This window comes from Triturus cristatus, chromosome 11, assembly GCF_964204655.1.
Source record: "Triturus cristatus chromosome 11, aTriCri1.1, whole genome shotgun sequence".
Lineage (NCBI taxonomy): Eukaryota > Metazoa > Chordata > Amphibia > Caudata > Salamandridae > Triturus > Triturus cristatus.
The window spans coordinates 187,177,063-187,203,989 of NC_140594.1; the positions used below are offsets into that span (position 1 = coordinate 187,177,063).

The following is a 26,927-nucleotide window of genomic DNA, read 5'->3' on the forward strand; positions in this document are numbered from 1 at the left end:
CTACTCGACTTATCAGCGGCCTTCGACACCGTCTCCCACCGCACAATAGTCGACAGACTACACGACACAGGCATACAAGGAACAGTCCTGGACTGGATCCGATCATTCCTCACCGGAAGAAGCCAAAGGATCAGACTCCCATCCTTCCTCTCCGACCCCACGAAAATCACCTGCGGAGTCCCACAGGGTTCATCCCTGAGCCCCACCCTCTTCAACATCTACATGGCCCCCCTCGCAACCATCGTCCAACAACACGGCCTCAATATCGTATCCTACGCACGACACCCAGCTCATCCAAACCCTCACCAAAGACCCCACCACTGCCAAACTCAACTTCCAGAAAGGAATGCAAGACGTCGCAGTCTGGATGACCAACAGCTGCCTGAAGGTCAACGCCGAGAAGACAGAAGTCCTCGTCCTTGGTACCAACCCTTCTGTATGGGACAGCACCTGGTGGCCGACCGCCCTCGGAAGCCCACCTACCCCCTCAGACCACGCCAAGTACCTCGGCATCGTACTCTAATAATCACTCAACATGAACCGACAGGTCAACGCTATCACCTCCAGCTGCTTCAACACCCTCCGCATGACCTTCAAGTGGATCCTCCGTGGGTCAAGGAAGACAGTCACCCACGCACTCATCACCAGCAGACTGGACTATGGAAATGCACTCTACGCCGGCATCAACAAGTCCCTACTCCGCAAACTCCAGACAATACACAACAGCGCCGCCAGACTCGTCCTCGGCATCCCCCGACACAAACACATCAGTCAACACCTACGAAGTCTCCACTGGCTCCCCGTGGAGAAAAGTCACTTTAAAAATCCTCACTTACACCTACAAATGCCTACACAACAACTGACCCATATACCTCAACGACAGAATCAACTTCCACATACCGAAAAGAATCCTCTGATCTTCCAACCTCGCACTGGCCGAAACCCCGCGCAGCCACAGAGCCAGAGCAGGTGGAAGATCCTTCTCTCACATTGCAGGCAAGACCTGGAACGAGCTACCGGCAGACATCAGACGCGCCCTCTCCCTGAACACCTTCAGGAAGACCCTCAAGACCTGGCTCTTCGGCTAAACAGATCTATGGACCCCCCCAGCGCCTTGAGACCCTCACGGGTGTGTAGCGCGCTTACAATTCCCTGATTGATTGAAAAGTCCGAGAGCAGAAGTGAAAGTGAATGACTAACATTTCCAGCAATAACAGTAACTAGGGGAACCAGACTGTCCGTTGTCCCCTTCGGCATTTGCCTTGTCCATGGAGTCATTGATACCAAAAATGAATAATAACCTAAATATTAAGGGCTTCACGTTAGGACGAAGGGAATGCAAATTCGCCCTTTTCAGGACGATGTCCTTTGCTTTCTCACGGAGCCAGATACCTCGATTCTAGCTCGAATAAAGAGCTGGAACACTTTTCCCACATATCCCATTTTAAAGTTAACTATGCTATCTGCTATAGGCGTCTGTGACACTAACGATCTCAGTAAGGAATCGATGAGAGCGACAGAGCATGCGGCCTCACTGAAATATCTGGGGATCTATTTGCCAAATGAAGTGTCTACTATGGTTCAACATAACATCCCACCTCTGTTTGACCCCTTGTACAAAGATCTTTAGAGATGGTGAAAGCTCCAGATATCGTGGTTGGGCTGAGTAGCTAATATTAAAGTGAATGTTTTACCCAGTCTCCTTTATGTTTTACAGGCACTCCAACTTAGCTTTCCGAAAGCTACAATAAGCCAAAGTCAGAACAAACTAATGTCTTTTATAAGGGAAAACAAGGTCCCTTGGAGTGTGCAATACTCTTTCACCCTATTGCTTTACTACCCCTTGCTGTCAAAATCGACAAAAGATATGTTAACCAACTGGGCGCGTAGTTTGGTGCCCATGTAGAGCGGCTGCAGCTCGCGTCCATTGCCAAAAGACACCACTAAATCCAGTGCCCGCTCTCACGGTCACCACAAAAGGACACCCCAGTAGGCCAGGAGCCAGGGGTGAGGCGGCTGGTTGGCCCGTGGTGCAGTGAGCAGATGGAGGTGGGGGGATTGCGAGAGGTAACCTGCTAGGACGACGGTCTCAAAATGGCAGCTGAGCACCGTTGGTGGCAACTGCCGCGGTGTGTAGTAAAGGCTGGGGCGAGGACCTGCCCCAGTAGTCCCAACTCGAGGACCAAATTCTGAGGTCACAGAACCTTGGCCCTTGGTGAGAGTGCCCTCCTGCAACCTGGCCTACATCCGAGTGCTGCTTCGGAGGCACAGAGAGGAGAATGCCCACTTCCCCGCAAGCCCCCAGAGGGAGAAGAGAAGACAAGGGGTCATCACATTAGAAAATAAACCCACAGTGTTCGTACAGTTGTTCGCCAGGAAAAGATAGAGCACACCTATACAGCACTAGGGGACGCAGCTGCCACTACTGCACTGCCCTGGCAGAGACACCTACCAGGCCAGCCATAGACAGATAGCTTGCAGCAAGTGTTTGAGCACAATGAGTGCGAGGTAGAGGGGCAATCCGCCTGGCCCCACTCTACTCAAACTGGGATACAGCTCCTTCTGCCCTGTGTTGGGTGAGACTCCGTAATGCCACAGTCGTAGAAACCACCGGCAGATGAGTCACATGGCAAGACAGACATGTTGGATAAAATGCTGGCTGCCATTGAGAGCTCGAGAGGGACCGTGGAAACGAAAATAGATGCTGTCATAGTGGATCTGGGGCTTCTGCGCCAAGACAGAGGAAATTTGGCTGAAAAAGTGTAACAATACGAAAACACAGACTAAGACTTACAACAACGCATGACCCATATGAACACTGGTGTAAAAAGTCTCTCGCAACAACTGTGAACCTGAACAGAGACTGGATGTGGAAGGGCGCAATCGCAGGAATAATATACGACTCATGGATGCCCCAAGGAGCAGAGGTGCAAGACATGGTATTGTATCTGGAAACAAGGTTGGTGGAGAGAGTGGCCCGCCAGGAGCTCATCAAGTTCTTTGCTTTGGACAGGTCAAATCTTGTCACCGCACACCGCCCATGGTAGTCGCCCGTTTACTGCATTATAAAGATAGAGACATCACCCTGGGGCAGGTGAGACTAGGTGGCCTTGTCACAATAGGAAATCAGAAGGTGTCTGTATATCTGTATTACACCCTGGCTGTGCAAAAAAAGACACCGTCCTTTGTTGCCATCAAAAGGGCCCTGCGAGAACACGGTATTCAATACCCCTAGCTATACCCGGCTACGTTGAAGACCATGTTCGATGGCAAAACAACTTTCACAGGTGTCACAGCAGCATAGGACTGGCTGGAAGCCTACAGGGCTGTGGTGGGAGGAGCGCTTTTCAATCCAAAACCTGCACCCAAAAGACAACAGGCCCGGAGGCGAGCTAGCGTGATCAGGAGTCAAGTCTTCATTGAGTACGGTGGACTCGACGGTGGAAAACCTGTCGCCACCGTGGAGACTGTATGCGTTTTTTTGGGTGGGGCTCCTAACCATTTCTTTAGAAGGTTTATGTGATACATCTGTGTTTTGTTAGAGCTGAGTTGTAGCAAGTATGTGGTTTTACCTATTTTACGAACCACTGGAAAAGGACCCTGCCACTCCCTCCGTAGTTTGTGAGTAGATGAAGGAAGAAATAGCAAGGCCCAGTTCCCAACCTTTAGCTCCCTTAAACTTTTGCCCTTATCGTATGTTTGTTTCTGTTTTTCCTGTGCCTTCTCCAGAGAGGCATGGTCGAGGGTTCTTAATTTTAGGAGACGGCTTTTGACTTGGTTGGCGCATTCGAGCAGAGCATGGGCTTCTTGTGCACTATCTGTTTCCCAGCTCTCTTTAGTGATTTCAAGAAGAGTCCAAGGCTTCCTTCCGAACAGCAGTTCAAAAGGAGAGGTACCCAAGCTGCTTTGAAACTGGCTTCTGAGGACAAACAGAGCCAAGGGAAGATGCTGATCCCAATTCTTCCTGTTTCGTCTGAGGAGTTTTAGTGTTAATTTGAGGTTGCCGTTATACCTCTCTACCAGACCATCGGTCTGGGGATGGTACACAGATGTTTTTATGTGTCTGATACCTAACTGCTTGCAAACCTGTTTCATCAACCTCGAAACAAAGGGGGTTCTCTGGTCTGTTAATATGTCTCTTGGAAACCCCATTCTAGAGAACACTTCTATAAGCCTCTGTGCTATGGTAGTGGTGTTTGCAGCGTGTAATGGCAAGGCTTCAGAGTACCTGGTGGAATAGTCAACTATCACAAGCACATATTGATAACCCTTGCTGTACTTAGGGAGGGGACCTATAAGGTCCATACCCACCCTGTCAAATGGTTTAGCGATTATAGTGAGAGGACATAAGGGGGCTTTTGGTGGGACATTGGTAGGGGTTCTTTCTCTGACATATGGTGCATTCCTGACAATACTTCTTTCCCTGGGCGTGAACACCTGGCCAGAAGAAGCTACGAAGTATGGACTGGGACGTTTTTTCTACTCCGCAATGACCTGCCATAAGGTGTGCATAAGCAAAAAAGCGAACCTGGTCCCTAAAAGCCACGGGGACCAGTAATTTCGGGTCGTCCCCTTCCTTACCCACCTGGTACAACAGCCCCTTTTTCTAAAAAAAAAAAAAACAGGGGTACACCCTATGGGGTTGGAGAAGGGAATCCCTGGCACTCTGCCAGGCGTTGCTGAGACTGCTATCATTAAGTTGGGCCGTCCTGAAATGGGTGTCTATGGCCCATGGTTCGGAGGATAGAAGAGTGTTCTGGGGACCTCGCCTTAGGGTTCCACACAACAAGTCAGAAAACCAGGGATTATCAATACGAATGATGAGGGGTTCAGGGAGCTGGGGAAAGACCCCTACTTCAACGATAACGTCCAGTCCTCTTTTGTTCTGGAGTCTGATTCGAGCTAGGAGATAGTCCTTTACATCCCCGTGCACACACCTGATGCACACGTACTTCCCTGGTAGAAAAGAAGGGGGGTTACAAACTCCTCTCGTATAACTGAGTGTTTACAACCGGAATCTAAGAGGGCTGTTATGGGGCGGTTATTCAAAAATCAGACTCACATAATACACTGGACCGGTTTCTTGGGCAAAGAGAATGGAGTGGGGCACGTAGCTGACATCCATCGGTTCTTCTTCGGCCTTTTCCTTCCGTCTCCTACAAAACTTGGTGATGCGGCCCCACTCCCCACACTCAAAACATTGAGGGCCAGCAGAGGGAACCGCATCAGTACGCCCTGAGCAAGGTTTTTGTGGTTCGTAGAATGGCTTAGCTGGTTTCCTCTCCGTTCTTCCCCCTTGGACCAGTTTTTGGTTCTTCTCATGTTCTTTTGTGGTCCCTCTCTGGGCTCTAACGTATGAGGTGGCCATTTCAACCGCATGCTTCAGAGTTAGGCCTGCATGCTGGCGTAGCCACCTTTGTGTCCCGTAAGGGAGCGCCTCTAAATACTGCTCAAGGTAGATCTTTTCCATTATTGCTTCACGAGTAGAGTCCAGCGATTTAAGCCACCGATCTGCGGCATCCTTGATTTTATTAAAAAAAGAGTTTTTGGTGTATCACCAGTCACACCTCTCTCTTGCCTAAAGCGAAGGCGGTGTGCTTCGTCATCTGTCCCCAGGCGATCAAGGATGAACTGCTTTACATGTCCATAAGCGGCCGTTCCATCATGGTTGGCTATCTGATAAGCTGCCTGGGCTTCACCCGTGAGAAGGGGGGCTAGATAGAAAGGCCAACGATCCCCTGGCCAACCACTAGCTCTTGCAGCCCGCTCAAAATAAAAAATAAAAAAGAACTGGGGTCCTCATCAGGGACATATTTCTGTAGGGGTATGACAGTCCCGGGTAAGGCAGGTGCTCTACCTTGTCCTAAAACCTGCAGAAGCTGGGTTTGTCCTTCCGCTAGCTTAGTGACATTGTCGGCTTGTATTTGGATGGCATTCTTTTCCATGGCCCACTCCAATTTGTTCAGGGCCACACGCATCTGGGCTATGACTTGCTCCATCCTGTATCAGATGGGTTGTGCCCGCATTCTCCACCACTTTGTCACAATCCGATTGGGAATTAGGGGGGGAGGGGGCTTGTCACCTTAAGTAACAAATAGATACCCCGTAAGTTTATAAGGGAAGGCTTTATTACTAATAGGTCCTTCAAGTATGGGGAAAGGAAGTACAAAATAGTCCAACTGTCCGGTTGAAGAGAGATGCTCTTTAATTCACCGGTACCGAAGAACAAGTTACTTACCTTCGGTAACGATGTATCTGTAAGAAACATTAGTTAGTTAGATTCCTCACCTTAGAATATCCCCAGGCGTCAGACTGGATCCGGAAGATTTTTCGTCAGCAATACCCCTTGCGCGTCGCTAGGCGTCGTCTGCGGCTCCGCGTCCGTCGTCGGCGTCGTGCGCCGGAATGACGTCGGAGTATTCAGACGCCGCCCTCGCGCGCTGACGTCAGTTCTTGTACATAGCTTTCCGCGCCAGGAACGCAGAGCCATGCAAAAGACCGACACTGGTGCCAAAAATAAAATCTAGGGGCCTGAAAAGGATAACCTTAACCCTAGATATCAGTTCGCAGAACGGGGAGGATGGGTGGGTCGGTGAGGAATCTAACTAACTAATGTTTCTTACAGATACATCGTTACCGAAGGTAAGTAACTTGTTCATCTGAAAGAAACACGTTAGTTAGATTCCTCACCTTAGAATAGATACCCAAGCAATACCATCCCCGGTGGTGGGTCTGCGAACCAAGATCACACCAGAAAGTCCTGGAGGACAGAACGGCCAAAGAAGCCATCCCTCCGGACTTGGCTGTCAAGGCAATAATGCCTGGCAAATGTGTGTAGCGAAGCCCACGTTGCCGCCTGACAGATGTCCTGCAAAGGGACACCCCGTCCCAAAGCAGTAGTAGCCGCTGTGGCCCGAGTAGAATGGGCGCGCAGCCCAACAGGAGGGTCCTTTTTTGCCAAGGAATAACAAAGTTTGATGCACAAAATGACCCACCGAGAGATGGTCCGTTTGTGCACAGCTTTCCTCTTCTTAGCACCCACGTATCCAATGAAAAGTTGGTCGTCCACCCGGAACTGCTTTGTGCGGTCCAGATAAAAGGAGAGCGCACGTTTTGGGTCCAGACGGTGGAGCCTCTCTTCCTCTTTGGAAGGATGCGGAGGCGGAGAGAAGGTGGGCAAGGTGACAGACTGCCCAAGATGAAAGGGGGTCACCACTTTCGGAAGAAAGGAGGGACGAGGCCGAAGGACAACCTTGTCTGGATGAACAGAGAGAAAAGGAGGCTTTCATGATAAAGCCTGGATCTCACTCACCCGTCTAGCCGAGGTGATGGCCACCAGAAAAGCAGTCTTAAGCGTCAGCAGACGAAGAGGACAATTATGAAGAGGCTCAAAGGGAGCACACATTAGAAATGTGAGAACAAGATTCAAGTCCCACTGAGGCATTACAAAAGGGACAGGAGGGAACGTGTGAGTAATGCCCTTTAGAAAGCGTGTAACTACAGGGGACTTGAAAAGAGAAGGCTGATCAGGAAGCCGCAAGAAGGCAGAGATGGCAGCAAGATAACCTTTCAAGGTGCCCAGGGCAGAGCCCTGCCGGGCCAAAGAAAGAAGAAAGCGGAGAACCTCAGAAAGAGGGGCGGAAAGGGGATCCACAGACTTTGCTGTGCACCATGCCACAAATTTGTTCCGCCGGCAGGCATATACCGTCTTTGTGGAGGGACGCCTGGCTGCCAGAATGATATCACAGACTTCAGGAGGCAAGTCAAATGGCATCAACTGCCGCCGCTCAATCTCCACGCATGGAGGTGGAGGCTGGACAGGTTCGGGTGGAGGACCGTCCCCTGCTGCTGCGACAGAAAATCCTCCCGAAGGGGCAGACGTATCGGAGGATCGGTCAACATACTGAGTAGCTCGGGATACCAGTACCTTCGTGCCCAATCCGGAGCCACCAAGATGACTTGGGCCCGGTCGTGCCTGATCTTCAGCACTCTGGGCAGAAGTGGTATAGGCGGAAAGGCGTACAACAGACCGCAACTCCACTCGTGACGAAAAGCGTCGCCGAGCGAGTGCCGCCTTGGAAATTCCAACGCGCAGAACTGCTGACATTGCGCGTTCTCTTCGGTGGCAAATAGATCTAACCAAGGCTCTCCCCACTGCTGAAAGAGACCTTGCGCCACTTCGGAGTTCAGACGCCATTCGTGATCCATCATGCACCGGCGGCTGAGTTCGTCTGCTCTGGCGTTCAGAGAGCCCGCCAGATGTTGAACCACTAGGGTGACGACCTGGTGTTCCAGCCACGTCCAGAGGCGCAGAGCCTCCTGACAAAGGGTCCACGACCCCACCCCGCCCTGTTTGTTGCAATACCACATGGCGGTGGTGTTGTCCGTGAACACCTGCACAACACTTACCCTGACAGAGGGAAGGAAGGCTTTCAGTGCAAGTCGGATCTCTCTCAACTCCAACAGGTTGATGTGGAGGCGAGACTCCGCCGGAGACCAGAGGCCTCTGATCTCCGCCTCTCCCATATGGCCAACCCATCCCAGGAGGGACGCATCCGTCACTACGACGTGCTCCGGTTGGGGAAGGGAGAGGCTCTTGCCCGTGACCCAATCGCGGTCCGTGAGCCACCACTGCAACTGCTGTGCAGTGCCCTCCGAGATCAAGACATGGTCGGACAGGTTGCCGTGATGCTGGGCCCACTGAAACTTCAGGTCCCACTGCAGAGCCCGCATGCGCCGCCTGGCGTGATGCACTAGTAGGATGCAGGAGGCCATCAGCCCCAGAAGCCGCAACACTAGCCTGACCGAAACCCAGGATAGAGGCCGAAAGATGGGAATCAGGGCCTGTATATCCCGGACCCGCTGTACCGGTGGATGAACCCGGAACTGCGCCGAATCGAGAACCGCTCCGATGAAGAGGAGCGTCTGAGAGGGACTCAGGTGTGACTTCGGCACGCTGATGGAAAACCCCAGCAAATGCAGGAGATCCGCCGTAGTCTGGAGGTGGGAGACGACTGCCTGGGGCGAGCCCGCCTTCAACAACCAGTCGTCAAGATAGGGGAAGACTGGAACCCCTGATCTGCGCAGATGAGCTGCGACCACCGCCATCACTTTCGTGAACACCCGAGGGGCACTGGTGAGGCCGAAGGGGAGCACGGTGAACTGAAAATGCTCCTGGCCCACCGTGAACCGCAGGTAACGCCGGTGGGCCGGCAGGACGGGGATGTGGAAATATGCGTCCTGCAAGTCCAATGCTACCATCCAGTCTCCAGGGTCGAGGGCAGCTAGAACCTGAGCCAAAGTTAACATTTTGAACCGTTCCTTCCGGAGGAAGGCATTGACGTTCCGGAGGTCCAAGATAGGGCGTAGGCCCCCTTTGCCCTTCTTGGGAACCAGAAAGTAGTGGGAATAACAACCACGACCTACTTCTGGGCTCGGAACGCGCTCGACGGCCTCTTTGGCCAAGAGGGCCGAAACTTCCTCTCGCAGAAGATTCAAATGATCCTCCGAGATACGGTGGTGCTGCGGTGGCATGGCTGGAGGGGTCGTCTCGAAGGGGAGGGAGTAGCCCCTTCGGATGATTTGCATCACCCACCTGTCCGAAGTGATGGTACGCCAGCGGAGCAGGTGATGGCGAACTCTGCCGCCCACTGGCAAGGAATGGGCCGGAAAGCTCGGACTAGGAAGGCTTGGAGGCGGATGCTGCCGGGGTGGATGTGGGCTGACCGCGTCGTCCTCCAGAACCGCCTCGGCGGAAACCACGTCCGCGACCGCGCGCAGGTTGGTTCTGCGGCTGGTGGCTAGGCGGACGTGAGGAGGCACCCCTTCCTTGGCCACGAAAGGGGCGAATGGCGGAAGTTTGCGACCGCGGGGCCGAGAGGCCCAAGGACTTGGCCGTAGCCCGGGAGTCCTTAAAGCGATTCAGCGCACTGTCCGCTTTCTCACCAAAGAGGCGAGTGCCATCAAAGGGCATGTCCATGAGAGTGCTCTGGACATCCCCCGAAAAGGACGTGGACCGCAGCCAGGCGTGACGTCTAAGTGCCACCGTGGTAGAAATCGCCCTTCCCAGCGAGTCCGTAGTGTCAAGCCCACATCGGATTGCATGTCGTGCTGCATCCCTCCCATCGGCCAGGGCCTGGGTAAGTCGTGTCTGGGCCTCCTCCGGACACAGGGGCAGCACGTCCTCCACCGTATCCCACAGAGAGTGGGAATAACGGTCCAAAAGACAGGCAGTGTTCAAGGACCGCAGACCCAAACTAAGGGAGGAGAACAGCTTTTTGCCAAACTGTTCCAGTCTCTTGGAATCCCGGTCCGGCGGAGCGGCCGGGAAGGAGGATTGGGAGGTAGAAGCCTGGATAACCAGGCTCGGGGGTGGGGTGTTGGGACAGAAAACTGGGGTCGCCAGGAGCAGGGCGGTGGCGCCTGGCGACGTTCCTGTCCACAGGAGGGACTGTGGAGGGCTTGGACCAGGTGCCCTGCAGAACGTCAATGAGGGCCTCATTGAATTGCAGCAGAGGCTCAGTGGAGCCTGCTGCAGATTGAAGCACCTCAGTGAGGACGTTAGTCCTCACAGCCACGGCAGGCAGCTCGAGCCCAAGGGCTGCGGCCGCCTTGCGCAGCACCACAGAGAAAGCAGCACCCTCCTCCGAAGCCACAGTCGGAGGAGAGATGAATCCAGTGTCTGGAGAGGTATCCAGACCACTGGCCTCCCCCAGTTCATCTGCCCAGTCCTGTGACAGCTGAGCCTGAACGGCCATAGGGTCCTCGGACCCCTCCCAGTCGCCCCCGTCATCCGATTCCTGGTAAACAGGAGGAAGGAGCGGAGCCGGACGATAGACATAATGTGTCTCTAACGGCGCCGTACGCGGCGTCCATCGACGCCGTAACGGCGCCGGATCCGGAGCGGGGCTGAACTGGGGCTCGACGCCGAGCGGAGCCGGCGTCGGGGGTGGAACCGGTGTCGACGCCGGCGGAGGAGGCGTGACGAGGTCGACCGGCGTCAGCGGGGACTCTGGGACGAGTCCCTCGGGAACCTGCGGCGCCGGAGCCGCCGACGGCGCCGGGGCCGGAGCCGCCGGCATGCAAGGTTGCCCAGTCGGGTCCGCGGGGCCCGAAGGCGTGCCAGCGGGCGTCGACGGCGGAGCCAGGCTCCTCATGGCCGCGAGGAAGGCACTGACTTCCGCCGGCGCCGCGTCAGTCCCAGGGACCGGCGGGTATGGGGACTTGCGCGGCGCCTGCGGCTCCGCTGGAGCCGCGGGGGTGGAACCACCCTGACCCTCGGCCGAGTCGCGCGACCAGCGAGGGGAGTCCGAAGAGCGGTGTCGCCTCTTGGACTTCTTGGAGACTTGGAGCCAGACGAGCGATGATGACGTCGGCTGCGGCTCCGCGACCGAGTGGCGAATCTCGAGGAGCTTACGGGACCGCTCCCGTCTAGCCTTCGAGGTCAGGGCCTTGCAGTCCGAACACGACTCCGCGTCGTGGTCGAGGCCCAAACAGTAAAGGCACCGGCGGTGATGATCCGTAACCGACATCAAGCGGTTGCAGTCAGCACAGGCTTTAAAACCAGGCATCCTACCGGCACCGGAGTCGAGACAAGATCAAAAAGGATCAAAAAACGTAGTCAAAAAAGACTAAAAGGGGTAGCTCTCCCGGATCTGCGCTTCCTGGCGTGGAAAAAAGAAGAACTGACGTCAGCGCGCGAAGGCGGCGTCTAAGTACTCCGACGACGTCATTCCGGCGCACGACGCAGACGACGGACGCGGAGCCGCAGACGACGCCTAGCGACGCGCAAGGGGTATTGCAGACGAAAAATCTTCCGGATCCAGTCTGACGCCTGGGGATATTCTAAGGTGAGGAATCTAACGTACATGTTTCTTTCAGATCCATCTCTACGGCAACGTCTTCTTTTCAGAGTTCCTTGTAGAGTCCTTGGCTGGCTTTCCAATACTCGAGGAGGTCCCACAAAAGAAAAAAAAAAAGACCAAGGGTCAATCGGCTGGTTTTTGCCTGAGGCAAACGAAAGGGAGGGAAGACTAGATGTGAGGGGAGCACCGCGTCTGATCAAGTGTGGAACCCAAGAGGAACGCAGCAGTGACCTCCCGGCTGACTACCCGTTCCCTCCCGGTGATTTTGCAAACCCCAGGATACGTCCCAGTACCTGGTCCAGCCACCCTCCTCTTGGGGGGTGGCGCGGTGTCAGACTCCGCCGACGCTTTCTCCAATCTGCTCCTTCTCGTCGGTGACTGTCACAGCCTCTACCCGATGTTTTCTCCGTCCCGCTTGCCTCGAGCAGCTCTTACGCTTCTTCCTTCTCCGTCGTTCCGGACTCCTCTCCGCCAGTCAGTCTCGATAGGCTCCATAAGGGTGACGTCATGCACTCTGACTCCGCCTCCTGCCGGCTTCCTATCATGTTAAAGGGACTGGCCTCGTCCCATACCTGTTTGGTTACGATATGGATGTCAAAAGTGGGTTCCAGGTCCTGTATTCCCAGCTCCTCCAGACACCATCACAGACGACTTGGCAATGGGTAAAACCCCGAGCCTGGAAGTGCTGCCTGACGAATTCTATAAAACGTATACAAACATCCTACCTCCCCCATTCCGCCCCACCTCACCAGAGTATATGCGGCTGCAAAAGAGGATGGACTGCTGTCACCAACTTTGAGGGAGGCCTTATAGTGTCACTCCCGAAGCCGTACTGGGATCCAACAGACGTGGCCTCATACCATCTCTTATCTATGCTCAATCTGGATTATAAAATACTGAGCAAAACACTAGCAAATCTGCTCTTCCCCATTATGCCCCTGCTCATACATCCAGATCAATGGAAGATTATACCTGGGAGAAGCACTTCTAACAATATAAGACAGCTCTTCTGAAATCTAGAGGAAACGTCAGCAGAGGACAGAAAAACAGCCATACCTTGTCCGTTGACCTTGAGGTGTTTATACTCTGATCTAGCGGTTCTTACAGGCGGCCTTGTGTAAGCTAAATTTGGGCGAAATGGATAACCTTGCTAAACGCACAGTAAACAGATTGAGAAAGGGATATGTGAACCAACTTCTTTTGGTGAGATTAGGGAATGGACAAATTTTACATTCAGTCCAACTGGATTGCCGCCCCTCGAACAGTACTGAGACAGCCTTGCTGGCCATAGTAGATTACCTTTGCATGCTATTGGATCTGGCTGAGCCTCCAGCCTTGGTATTACTGGGCTTGTCTGCAGCATTCACTTTGGTCCTCCTGGCCAGGGCACATAAATTAGGATAAAAGACAGGGTCTTAGAGTGGTGAAGATTGCACCTTATCAACTGGATTCAAGCAGTTTATCTTCCCCCTCTTATACCTCTAAATTCAAGACTGCATTAGGGAGTACCGCAAGGGACAGCACTTATCCCTACATTCTAGAATATTTACATCTACCTTCTGGTGAAACTGATTAATTTGTTTGGGCTGCAGTGTATGAAGTATGCGGATGATACCCAGCTAATCACCACAATGAAAAAGTCAAGCGCTGGCCCTTTTGAACTTTTTCACCAGTTTATGTGAGCAGTTAAAACCTGGCTACAACATAACTCCCTAAAAATTACCTTGGAAAAATCAGATTTACACTGGCTACAAAACTCTCATAAACAGTCTGCTTACATCAGATTTGGACCTGCTTCTTAGTCTGCCCACCCTGTCCCTGCGATAAAAAAAATCTGGGAGTGTATCTGCAACCTGACCTCTCTTTGGTGGGACAGGTTAAACAGGTGGTCTCCGCCTGCTTGGTTTTTTTTTGCGTAAGGTGCTGAAGAAAATTCTGAGCTTTTTCACTAAGAACGTACAACGGGTAGTGAGTACGACGAGTAACAACCCATTGACCATGCTTAGTCTCTTCGATTACTGTAACTCAGTTTTTTGGGGAATGGATAAGGGGCAAATGAGAAAGATGCAGAGGCTACAAAAATGCAGCTGTAAAAATGGCAGTAGGTATTCCATGTTTGACCTCCTCATCAGCTTGAGCTGCCTCCCAGTGGCTAAAAGAGTGGCTTTCAAATCCCTCTGCTATGATTTCAAAGCAGTTCATGGCATCGACCTGATTTGTTCATCTAAAAAATGTAATGATTACGTTCCTACATGTAGCCTAAGCTTCTCTGAGACTCAACTGCTGGGCCTACAGAGAACTAAGTGCAGTTGCTCATGGGGTAAAGCGTTTTCAGAAAGAGCTGTCAAACTTTGAAATACACTTCCTGTCACCTTGTGGAAATGCTATCTTTGATCAATTTTAGGAAGCAACTAAAGGCCTGGCTTTCCAGGAACTAGGTCTTGCTAGTCAATTTTGGTTTGCAGTGGCTGTTTATTACAGATTCACTTTATTGATGTGTCAGTTATCTCTGTTAGCACCAGGACACCCCTTGCAGTAATTGTTGCGCTAAACAAATGGATTAACATAACATAAGCTGATTAAGAATGTTTCGAAACCCAAACAGAAGCAGAGTGGGACTCCGACATATTGAAAGTTATATTTATGCAGCCCAATTGCACCGAGCTTTGGAGTGGCATTACATCAGTAGAAAAGCTGTGGGTTACAACTGAATAAAACCTTACCTCACTACCCTTGTCCAACCTATTGTGGTTGTGGCAAAGGCACAGGCCACTGAAACAAATACGCCTTTGGCAGTGGTGAAGGTACTGGGATAATTTAACAACGAAAAATGGAAAAACAACATCCCTCTCCAAAGACTACCATCACGTTTAACCCTGATTTTCTGCTGGGACAATTATATAAAGTTACATTGGTGAAACAGCGGCAGGCCATTACAACGGGGGGACTTGTTTGAGAACAGAAAATGAATGACAAGAGAGTCATGTATTGACCGTTTTTACTTACGTCTCAACAATTAGTTAAGATTAACTCAATTACAACACTCAGTGGGCATCACTCAGATACAAGGGAAAGCAAGCAGAGAACAATCTGCCTTAGAGTCTTTGTTTCATGATGGAACACGGAGATGGGAAACATCCTTGCGATTTACCCACATCATGTACTTACAAATCCCCTAAATGCTCAAGTCACTGGAATAGAATTGCTCCATCACAGATTAGAGCTGGGAGAAGATATGTGCAAGAGCATCTAAATCATATATTTGTGTTCAGCACAAAGAAAGTGATTATAAATTGATGACATGCTGGTATTTCACCCATGTAAGAATGAAAGCTATTTTTGGGAGCATCAATTTGTGCTGGAAGGAGCGTGGTAAATGAAGTGACACGATGCGTATGTGGGAGCCCTGCTTGAGAGTCCAAGATTGTTCAGCAACAATAGTGCAAAACACATAAGACATTACAGCTTTCCAACTCCAAGTGGACCCCTTAATTATACTGTCCGTGGCTACAGTAAAGGACTCAACAGAGTCTTGCTACTCATTCTAGAAATTTGATAGTTCACTTACTTTTGGCAGCGAAATTGGTTCTTGCCCAATTTTGGAAGCAGGATTGTATCCCCCCTCACCCCCGCCCAGCCCACCTCACATGTGGTGGTCTGAGAGTTAGTTCACTAATGAGAAATTGACAATCCTCATCCATATCACAGTGACAAAAGCTGATAACGTTTGGCTCCCATTTCAAACCAATATGCAAAGGGACAGGAAATATAAAAAAGAACCCATGGGAAGACCCGATATACAACAATGATCTGGTATAGACAAGATGTCATATTCTAGTTGTTCAGATGTCACAAAAAAAAACACTGAACTCTGAGAAACGGAAATTAATGTCTGGGCATATCTGGATGTTTTTCTAAGATGCAACATTGCGATGGATGTTTATCAACATATTGTCTAAATCTCTATCTGGCAGCTCTAACATGCAACCCAATACTGTCAAATGTAATGTGGAATATTTTCACTTCTATTTTTTTTTTTTTTTTTGCATTGTTAGGAGAAAAAAAAAGAAAACATTTTAGAAAAAACAAAAAACATGGCATAACCTCTTTTTCATAATCTGCAAGACCCAATGGTCTACAGTAATCTTACATTTCCTAAGAAAATATTCCACTCAACCTCAATGTGTGTTGAATGATTAAACTTTTGAAAATAATCAGAGTAGTTTTGCCGCTGGTGGGGTGGAAGAAGAGAAGAAGGACCAGTCTTGCCAACCTCTACCCAACAGGTGAAGGACGAAACAATGTGATTTGTTGTCTGATGCTGATCGCTGATCGCATTAACACTTAAATCTATGGATCAGAAGATGCACCAGCCTTCTAAGCAAAAAGGTGTTAGCTATAAAAACTCAGAGTGATCAGTTGTGTTTGTGCATCATTTAAGAAGAAGTTGTCCTCTTCAATGCACGTCTATGAAAGGCAATAACGGAAGTCACTAAGCGAGACAGTACATCAACCGTGTCTACATCACCTGTCTTGAGGTATCCATTCCATTTTGGAGGATTTCTGCTCAGACAAAGTGGAAACATCCACGGCTGCTACCTCCAACAGAGATAGAGTGTACCTACTGTAGGAAGGTGGATATGGAGGGGTGACTATGGTTACCCCCAACTTTTTGCCTAGTGTCTAGCTGGTTTTTCGACTTAGTTGGCCTGAGATCCTGCCATTCAGGGTCTCAGGCTGTCTGCTCTCTCTTTAAAATGGACTCCATGTACCCTAGGTACATAACCAATTGGTAAGGATCACCTTATTGGACCCTGTACAGTGTAACCTAGGTACCCAGGGCATAGGTGTAAACTAGGCCTACCAGGGGCTGCAGCATGTATTATGCCACCCCTGGCCTGGCCTTCCATTTTGACACAACTGGCTGATCACTCAGCTGGGGCAAGGTCGTGTAATCACCCCTTGCTTAGGTGTAGTATTCCTATACCTAACTTACATGTAGACACATGTGTACCTATCAGTCACTCCTATGGCAGGCCTTAACAATCCTGGAGGCAGAGTGCTTGGTAACATGTGAGATGGTGCTCTAGCATGAGCTGAGCCTGTCTGCAGCTTTCGGAACCATGTCCTTATAGCTGTTCTATGATATGGCCTACCATATACTCTTAAAGTGCCTTATATTCTTAGACGGTTATGGTAACTATGGTTTGGCTTTATCGAAACATGTCGTGTAAGGTGTCTAACACTGTGGAATAATACCCCCATGCCATTTCTGGACATGAGGATATTATTCCCCCCTTCTAGAGGGAAAGACATGTTAAAATCATACTTCACTGTTAGCCTCTGACCAAAGCATCAGCATCACAAAATGGATGCTGCTGCCACGACACAAGTCTGACCTCCTGCAGCTGGGAGTGATCCCAGCCAGGGAGGCCTGGACAATAGGTTTCCTGCTTGGGGAGGTGCTAGCACCTCCCCAGACAGCCTTTAGTGTATTGGGGCAGGGTGGGCTGAAAGGAATGAGACATGCCTGGGGCACACAAGGTGTTCCTTGCATAGTCCAGTTCAAACCGGCGCTGGGGCACTCCAGCCCCAGCTCTGGCGCGAAACTGGACAAAGGGAAGTGGGTGTAACCACCCCCCTCCCAGGTCCCACCCATAAGGCGTGACCTAGCAGGTATCCCAGCCCCCCAGATTAGTATAAGAGTGGGAGTTGGGCCTCAAGACTTTAGATTATCCTGAACCTGCAACTTGAACAGAAACTCTGGACCTTCGACATTCGACGAAAGAAGAAGACTGAAGAATCTCCCTTGTGGCCAAGGAGTGGCTACCCTGTGCAAACAGGCACCATCAAGAGACTACCCTTTGCTTTGCCCACGTTCTACGAGGAACCGACTGCAGAGCCCGACCAGAGCCTTGACTTACAGACTTCTCCGACCCTGATCCACATCCACAGCAGAGCTGAGATCCGTGGAGGCGACGAGCGACGTGGGACCGGCTACCTGGGAAAAGTGGCTAGTAACTTCAAGCACAGCTTCTGAGGCACCCTCAAAGTTGTGCACCGGGGATTGAGAAGCCCCAACCCCAAGCACCATCTGCACCGAAGATCAGCCCCCCACACTCCACGAGTCCTGCGTGGGGCCCTTCTGCATTTTTCTGCTTGCCGCCTCTGTCCGGTTGCTTGCCCGCTGGCTAGTGGCCTTTGTGACGACGCACCCTGAAATCTTCTGCGCTGGTTTGGCTCCTCCAGACTGGCTCCCGCTTCTCTGCAAAGAAGAAGCACCCCAGACCTTCCTGGTCTGCACCAGAAGCAAGTCCTCCGTTCTTCGTGGGTTCCGCTTGCCAAGGCTTGGTGAGTCCTAGTCCAACTTCGCCGCCGCCGACAGCAAGAGACTTCGTGGGACAGCTCGCCTCCTGGTCCTGGTCGTCCTCGACGCTTCCTGGTCCTCCTGGCTGCAGCGACAAGCTTCACCTTCACCTGCAATCTTCACGACATCGCCTGGTTCCTTCCTGGTTCCACGTGGTCACTGGCTAGTGACCTTGACTCTGTCCCTTCTGCTTGCAGGTCTCCTCTCTTCTTGATCCCAGCCTTGGGATCCACCGGACACTCTTCACTGACTGCCTGTCAGTATCTTTCTGCAGGCATCCATAGGAGTCGACGACGAAAACCGACGCAACTTCACCCCTATGCACCCGCAGCCTGTGGGCTAGGTAACTTGGGTACTCCGGTGCTCATCAGGATAGTGACTATCCTAGTGTCTAGTTTTCCAGTCTCGACTTCCTAGCTACTCCGGAAGTGTCCTAAATCTATCGTTTTCTAAACTGTACTATTGCTAGTGACTTTTACGCATTACGCGTGAGTGTTTCCACTCTGCACACGAATCCCGTGGGCCTCCCACTTCCTAACTAAAGCTAGTGTAGTGTAGCCCCAGCGATTCCCTAGGCCTAGGCCTATTCTATTTCCGTGACAGTGGTCCTTATACCACTTACTTAGTATATGGTTTGCGTGGCCCCTAGGGCCTAACTGTATTACTTACCTGTGTGACTTAATGTATGCTTAAATAAGACTGTGTTGTACTTACCTCTAATCTCATAAAGAGTGCTGAGGGTTTGACTAGAATAAATACACTTTATTTTATATATATATCTGTTGTGGTGTCCTTTCATTTGGTATTCAAGGGATTATATATGGTATCACAGCTGGCTTCACATGCCATTCAGAGTTAAGCCTAAGACTGCTCTTGTCCATGCTACCACTAGGATAGCTGGTCTATAAGGTTGACTTTACAACTAATCACCATAAGGGTATTTGGACTGATATAAGGTGTACACTAGAACTAGTGACATCATACATCAGGCCAACTTCTCACACCTACCAAGAAAGCTAGTAGCATTAGAAGGTAAGAGTGCCACACTACCCTATGCAAACACCCTTTTACCAAGTGTAATTATTTTCTTAGATTCTGTGTGTGTGGGCACAGCTTTATCTTAATAGAAGAAACTTGGATATCAGACTCTCTGGAGAAGGATGAGTTGATTAGTACAGTTCAAAAGTGCTAGATTATAATTTTTACGGGCAACATCAACATTAGAGGATCAATCTGTGGACTGGCACAAGCACCCCTAGCATGGTAAATCAAGGCATCAATAAAAAAAAGAGAATTTCATTCCCAGCCAAAGACTTTTGTGAAGACAGAGGTGTTTTGTTATTCTGAATAAAGGGAAATATTAAGTGCCTCTGTGACCTATTTATTCACTGCTCCATAATGAACTTGCTCAGCTGAATCGCATGTGAGGAAAAAACTCATCGGGAGCCAACAGTAACACCCAATAGGAAGGAATGGCAAAAACTTACATCACTGCCTTTCTGAAAGCCATAAGATGTTCATTTGAAGCACTTGGCATAGGAAACTAATGTACGGTGGACGGGCTTTAACATGGGTATTGGTTCAGATGAAGAAAAGAACAAGTGAGCCTTTTCCCTTTTTGTCTTCTTGCCATGCTGAGCGGAGAGGTGCTCTTTCTAAGCTTCGTCTGCCTTCTTTCCAAGGAAGAAGACCTGGATCTCAATCTACTTCTTGATCTTGACCTAGTCCTGTTCTGGAAAAGAGTCTTTGACTTTTCTTCATAGAAGCCATAAAAAGCTTGGACTCTCCTCCCTTGAGAGCAGTCGGCTGCATCCATTAGCAGTGTGCAAGAGAGGCACAGGCTTATTCCACAAAGTCAAAAGCAAGCAGCATGATGGCCAGTGACCAACATATGTCAGTAATTTACATGGCTTGAGGCCACATGATTTTGGAAGCGACATACAGCAAAAATTCTAGAAAAAGCCACATAAATATCTATAACATAGTTGAGAAGATTCCCAACAGCTCAGTATCCCATGTCTATGGAGTCCAGGAAAAAAGCCAACGGGTATAACTGGTGCACATGGTGCAATATAAGCAGTCAGCATTTATTTCTAGTGGAGCAGTGAGACATTGACTTTGACTATTAATAATGCCATCTGGCACTGGAGATAATTTCCAGATCCAGCTTGGCATTTGAGAAGGTGTTCAAGCAAGGAATCCGTCAGAGCTAATATTCTTTAGAAACATATTTTGATCTCAGAGCGTAGAGGGCTATATCTCAGTTGATATGTAAGCAAGGTAGCCTGAACAAGTGAAATCAAACTACCTGCAAGTTTCCAAAGACAAGTGATGAACAAAAACAGAATTAGGAGCTCTGAATGGCTCCTATTTTACGTGGAAGAAATTACAGGTGTAGCCAATCTATACTCAGACAACAGTAATAATAGAGAGTTACAGCATAATTAACTTTTTAAGCATGCCCTCTTTAGGTATTTAGGAGTGGAGAGACTGCAACTCAGGACCTAGTCTTAATGCAATACGGTAAAAATATTAATTCAACAACCTGACCTACAAACCTCTTCCAACAATGTAAGTATGGAAGGTTAATATAGGTCATTCTTAGGGTCACATCACAAAAGTCCTGATTATTTTTTTCAATACCAGGAACGTTGTTTTCAAAATACAATATCTAATACCATTTTTCTCACCTCTTGTTCACTACCCTTATGTCTCACCTTATCCCTTATTCTCTTTAGTTTGTCCTTACTTCCGGGGCTTCTCTTCCATATATTATTAATGCCAGGGAGGTCAATTTGCCAACCTTTTTAGTGCGGGACCATTTACCATCACTTGTGTATCAAGTGTGTCATGCAAGCCAACAATATAGGCCGCCAGCTACAATTTGGGTGCATTGTGCCCCTCAAACGTTTGGGCCCCATAGCAACGGCACTTGTTGAAGTATTAATAGCTACACTCCTGCTCAACATCACTGCAGGTGATTTCCACAAGTGTAGACTTTGTCCACACTCCAAAAAGTACTGGGAATCATACCCGTCTTTCATATTAGTACAGCGTCTGTACACAGTTCATACCAGAATAGGTCATACTAGTATGGGTTCCTTCTTCTCACTTTAACTATGGATCTTCTCACCTTTAGCTTCATTAGTTAAGGTGCACCAATTGCCCCACCTCACCCATTAATGAATAATTTCTCACTGGTACAATATCATTAATTAATAATTTCTCACTGGTACAATAGCATTACCTGCGTGTTTCCCTGTCGTGCCCTCTATTCTATTCTTTATACATGGTTATTTTCAGACCTTGTGCAAGTAGTGCAGGGTTTCTCTGAACCATATTTGCTTTCATACCACTCCTATCAGCAAAAAGTCTAATTCGCCTTCCAATCAGCGCAGGGTTACCTCACAAAGGCATAAAGTTTTCAATCAGCAGGTAAATATTTTACATACACCTCCCCTTCGGACATATTCCCTCTCACACTCAACATACTGTAGGGCAGCCTGTCCTCAAGAAGTATTTATTGCAGTGCAGTTGATCAGACGGGAGGACACATCTGTTCCACTTTGGTTTGGCCAGGGGTGGAGGTAGTGGACAGATAGCTGGTACAGGTTCTCATATGCTACCAATACTGAAGACAGTTTCCAGATACCATTACACAGCAAGCTTCTATTACAAGTCTTTCATCCAGATCACATGCAAGAAATAGCCAGCAGTTCTGATCGTTTCTAGTCATCTGTGGTTCAAAATGACAACGATCTGCTACAACTTAGAAGGCACTTGAAAAAGCTTGCAATCTATTTTCCTCTCATTGTTCCAAGCATTTGCTCGACTTCATGAATCGTATCAGTGAAAATTACTACTGCAGAGGTCAATTTAAATGTAAACTCCAATATAGACTTGAAATTCAACCTTACCTCTGATCTAGGGACACATAGCCTAAATAATGGAATTGTCAATGTGTCTGATGCTTTGGATGTCTTTCTGAAGTCTGAAGATGGAAATCTGACAGTTGCAATGCCTTCTTGTTCATTAATAGATGTTACCACTCCAATGCTCCCAGCTATTCCTTTGCCTAAGACCTAGAAAAGAAATTATATAAAACATCATCACATACAAACATCAGTCCAATGTGTGACAGCACAAACACCAAGGCTACCAGTACAACATGCATACAAGATCACAGGCCCAAATGTTTTCATAGTACATTTTTACTGTGGGCTTATTGAAAAAAAGCTTTATTTTAGCCAAAATTATGAAGTGTATTTTCCCCCACAAGGCCATTACAATAAATACAAGTAGGACATAGTAATTACTTGAGTCACTAAGATTAACAATATTTAACCTGCTCAAACGTAATGACCTGCTGAAATAGCCTAACGACAAGCTACTTAACTTCAGTAATGCCTTTTCTGGTAAAAAAAGACTAGAACCACAGACTCCTCAAACTTTAGAGTTTCCTGTGGCGCCAGACTGGAGATGAAAACCTTTGCATGGAAATCCCCTTGCACGCCAACAGGCGGCGTCCTTCTGCCTTGTGGCACTCCATCCCATGCCGATGTGACATTGGGACCAGTATATTTACATCACTTGTTTGCACTGGTGTCAGTTTCTGTCTGAACGTCTTACTTGTCAACAGACGTGAAAGTCCATAAAAACCAATGTGAAACAGTGAGTAGAAATGTTTTGGTTTGTGACGGAATCTTATTAAAATTGGACTGAATAAGACCATTCCACTGAACAAGGAGGAAGGTGGGCAGCTGAGGAATCTGTGGTTAGATAGAGTCTGTACCAGAAAAGTTGTTACCAAAGGTAAGTAACCTGTTCTTCTAATGGACACTTCTAACTGTAGATTCCATATCTTTTGAACACATACCAAAGCAGTACCTACAAAGTAGTGCATCTGTGGAATGACTCAGATCAGGAAATTATGCAGGACAGATCAGGTGATTGCCTGTCCAGCTGGATCTGGCTTTATACGCGGTAATGCTTACCAAACAGACGGATGGACACCCACTGTAGCAGCTTGGCAGATGACCAAGACTAGCGCACCATGCGCTAGCGCCATGAAAACAGCTCTTGCTCTGGTGCAGTGAGCACACACCTATTCTGGTGGCTGTTTTCTGGCGAGCCCATACCAAACATCTAGAGATGATTCTTTTCCATACAGCGTTGCTATTCTGTGCCCCAGAAAAAAACCAACAAACAGAAGGTAATCATGCAGAAATTCCCTGCTCTTGTCGATGTAAAAACATAAGGGCCCTCATAGACTTGAGATGTAGCGATTCCTCAACCGTTGATGCATGAGATGGGTCATAAAATGTTGATGAGGTGATAGAGTGTCCTACATGAAAGCGCGGAGTACTTTGGGTAGAAGTGCTGTTTTTGTTCGAAGAACCATTTGTCTGGAAAACATTTGACAAATGATGGAACAGGAGACAAAATCTGAAGTTCAGTCACTCACCTGGCAGATGTTATGTCGATGGGTAATACTGTTTCCACTATCATTATAACATGTTTTCTTCCTTTGTGTTTTATGGAATTGTAACAATACTGATTGTTTTATTTCTAATCATTTGCCTGCTTATGTTAGCCAAAATACTGCATCTTAGAGCACGTAGTTAAAAATAAACATTTTAAACTTTTCCGTGTCTGATTACTCACGTTGTGGACTGGTATGAAAATAAAAACAAAAGAGTGTTCTTAATTCCCACCATTCCTGAGAGTACCCTAAGTCGCTTGTTCTGGGTTGTCTAATCATTGGTAGCTTCGCTGTAGTACGAAGAACGAATGAGACACTGATGTTGGTCAGATAGGGGTTCTGGGTACTGAGGTGATTTTTTTGGTACACCACAATTCACTGAGGTCCTGGTTTCCTGAGCATAGTTCTGTGCATGAGCAGAATCCCCGCAACATGGCGCACCTAACGTGTGGTCTTGTATTCGAGACGCTTTAGTAGTAGTGCTTATATTTGTCCACAACACCCTCACTCCTGTTTCCGGTTGACAGAAGTGATGGATTAACCTACCTAAATGGATAAATTATAGGTTCATTCAAGCTTGACAATTAAAAACGTTTGCATTTTGAATTACTGCCCTTTATGTGCTGCATTTCATGTAGATTGTTTTTCTTCTCTGTGTCCTTATGGGTGATTAATATAGCCCCACATAGTCGCGCAGCGCTCCGGCATCATCTGACACAGTTCGGGGTGCCCGGCGATGGTATGTCAGTAATCTTTGTGGTGAGTGCCGATGCAGCGTTCCCCTTTGAGCTTTTCTACTCTTGGGTTACGTTTCCTGCAGTAAATGCGGATGATGAAACATTCCATTCTTACACTCCTACTGCGATACCTGCGGATTACACACCATATAGGACACAGGAGATTCTGATTTTGGCATGGCAGCATCGTATTTGGTTTAATGGCGCCCTTCCCCACGCCGTAACTCCGGTTCGGTTAGGCCCCTTGTCTATCCCTGGGGCCACTTGGCCAGTCTTGGCCGGGTTCACACCACATCCACGTTATTTGCAAGCCCCAGTGGACGACGTACGTCCGCTACATACCACCTTGATAGCGGTACACAGGGCTTTAGTGCAATACGTCTCACGCAACCTCCAGGTGGGGGCAACTGGGGTTGCGACGCAACCAGTTGGACCGGCCGGGATATCTATTAGTCCCGTCATGGTTAATTCGGTAATGGGCAAGCACCCCCAGAATAAGGACGATATGCCTTACTGGCCTGCTGAAAAATTTGACCAGCTGGAAGCAGTATTTCCTAATAAGACTCCTGTGGAAAAACACAGGATTCTGACGATTAGTTTGCAGAAAGACTTAGTACCAGAGGTGACCGATTGTGCGAACTGGGATAAAGTATTTGTAGCAGTCTATGCGAAGTGCTTCCTATATGAAAAAACACAAGGGCACCCAAAGGAATTAGACAGGGACCTTGGGAGGTTATATACTGCAGGAAACAATGGTCCCTGAAATCAAAAACGATTAGTAATATAATGAATATAGCCAAAGTTGGTACTATATTGCAGCCAGTGTCCAGCCGGACAAGGCACCTTCAGAAAAATGTCATCTATGTAACGTTTCCATAGTGACATGGCAGAAAAGAAAGGGTTCTGCTGAACCAGTATATGGTTCGTTTCGAGTGCGTTCATGTACAGGATGGCTAGATTTGGTGCGAAAACTGCTCCCTTTCTTTTCTGCCATGTCACTATGGAAACGTTACATAGACAACATTTTTCTGATCTGGCATGACACTCAAACCATGCTTGAAAATTTCCACCATTGGCTCAACAACAACTGCGGTTGTCTCAAATTCACACTCACACATAACAAAGCATCTATACCATTCCTTGACCTCAATATTGTACACAAAGATGGACATCTAATCACTAGCCTTTTTAGGAAACCCACTGAACGGAATACTCTGCTGAAGTATAGTAGCAACCACCCCAGAGCGTTAAGAGACTCTTTACCATATTCTCAATTCCTACGTATAAGACGTAACTGTACCCTCAAAGAGGACTACTTCAGAGAAGCGAAAACACTAAGTAACAAACTGACCTCTAGAGGTTACCCAAAAAGATTGATCCGTAGTGCCCTCAAAAAAGCATGGTACTGTCCAAGGGAAGTTCTCTTGGAACCCAAAGCCAAGAATACACAGAACCGTATAGTTTGCGTCACTACTTTTTCCCTCTCTTCCAACAAACTACGTAAAAGTATTCTCAAACATTGGAATGTGGTGAACGCAGGAATACTCAATCTTGAGAGACCTCTCTTTGCTTTCAAAGAAAGCAAGAACATCGAAGACCACCTGGTAAGAGCGGCACTTCCCAGCACAACTAATACTGGCACTTTCCATGACCACTGGGCCCTACCATCGTTGATTGGTCCCACTAGATGTGGCAACTGCACAGTGTGTAGATTTACCTCAGATTGTAAAGAGTTTGTATTTAGGAATATACGTAATGTACACAAGCACTTCAGCAACTGTAATACTTGTAATGTTATCTATGCCATCTTTTGTCCTTGTGATATGACCCACATAGGTCAAACCATGCAAAAAATCCGGATTAGAATCTGCCAACACAGGAGCAGATTAAGATGCAAAACACCAAATGCACCCTTGGTCGAACATTTTGAGGCTTTAGGCCATACTGAGGATGACATACGCTGGACAGTGGTTTCCGTTGTAAAAATCCCCCCGAGAGGCGCAGATCTCTCGCAATTGCTGAACAAAGAGGAATTGAAGTGGATTCTGAAAACTGGTAGCATTCACAAAGGGTTGAACCGCCTTGAGGACTGGACTTCTTTGTTATAACTTCCTGGACCGTTCCATTCCATCTTCTTGAACATTCACTATGACCACAATACCCTTGCCTCCACTCGTGCATTTCACGACTGCTCTGTTTTTTGTGACAGTGCCCTGTATTACAATACTGTGCATAACAAACTACTCTGCATGATTGCATATGTTCTACCATTACTCTCTAATGTATATTGTTGAGGCACGATATCTTTCTGTAGCTACCTGCTGAAATTCCTTAATTCATTTCAATTCCCTTGCCTCCTGGGCTCTCAACTAGCATTTCTGTCCTTTTACCTTCTCAATATGGCGCCTGCAATCGCACATCACTCTCTTTTCGGTCACACGCCCTATTTCCGAATCACATGATCGCCCACATGACTC

General features: G+C 48.5%; 1 protein-coding gene across 2 annotated transcripts in view; it reads right to left on the reverse strand.

Moving 5' to 3' along the window:
- Positions 1 to 26,927, reverse strand: part of HECTD4 (HECT domain E3 ubiquitin protein ligase 4) — a 2,430,065-nt gene that overhangs the window by 1,523,214 nt on the left and 879,924 nt on the right. For both annotated transcript variants that reach the window (XM_085634374.1, XM_085634373.1), the window contains exon 44: positions 22,149 to 22,313. In XM_085634374.1, the coding sequence (XP_085490500.1) occupies positions 22,149 to 22,313 (165 nt within the window). The remainder of the gene's footprint in view (positions 1 to 22,148; positions 22,314 to 26,927) is intronic.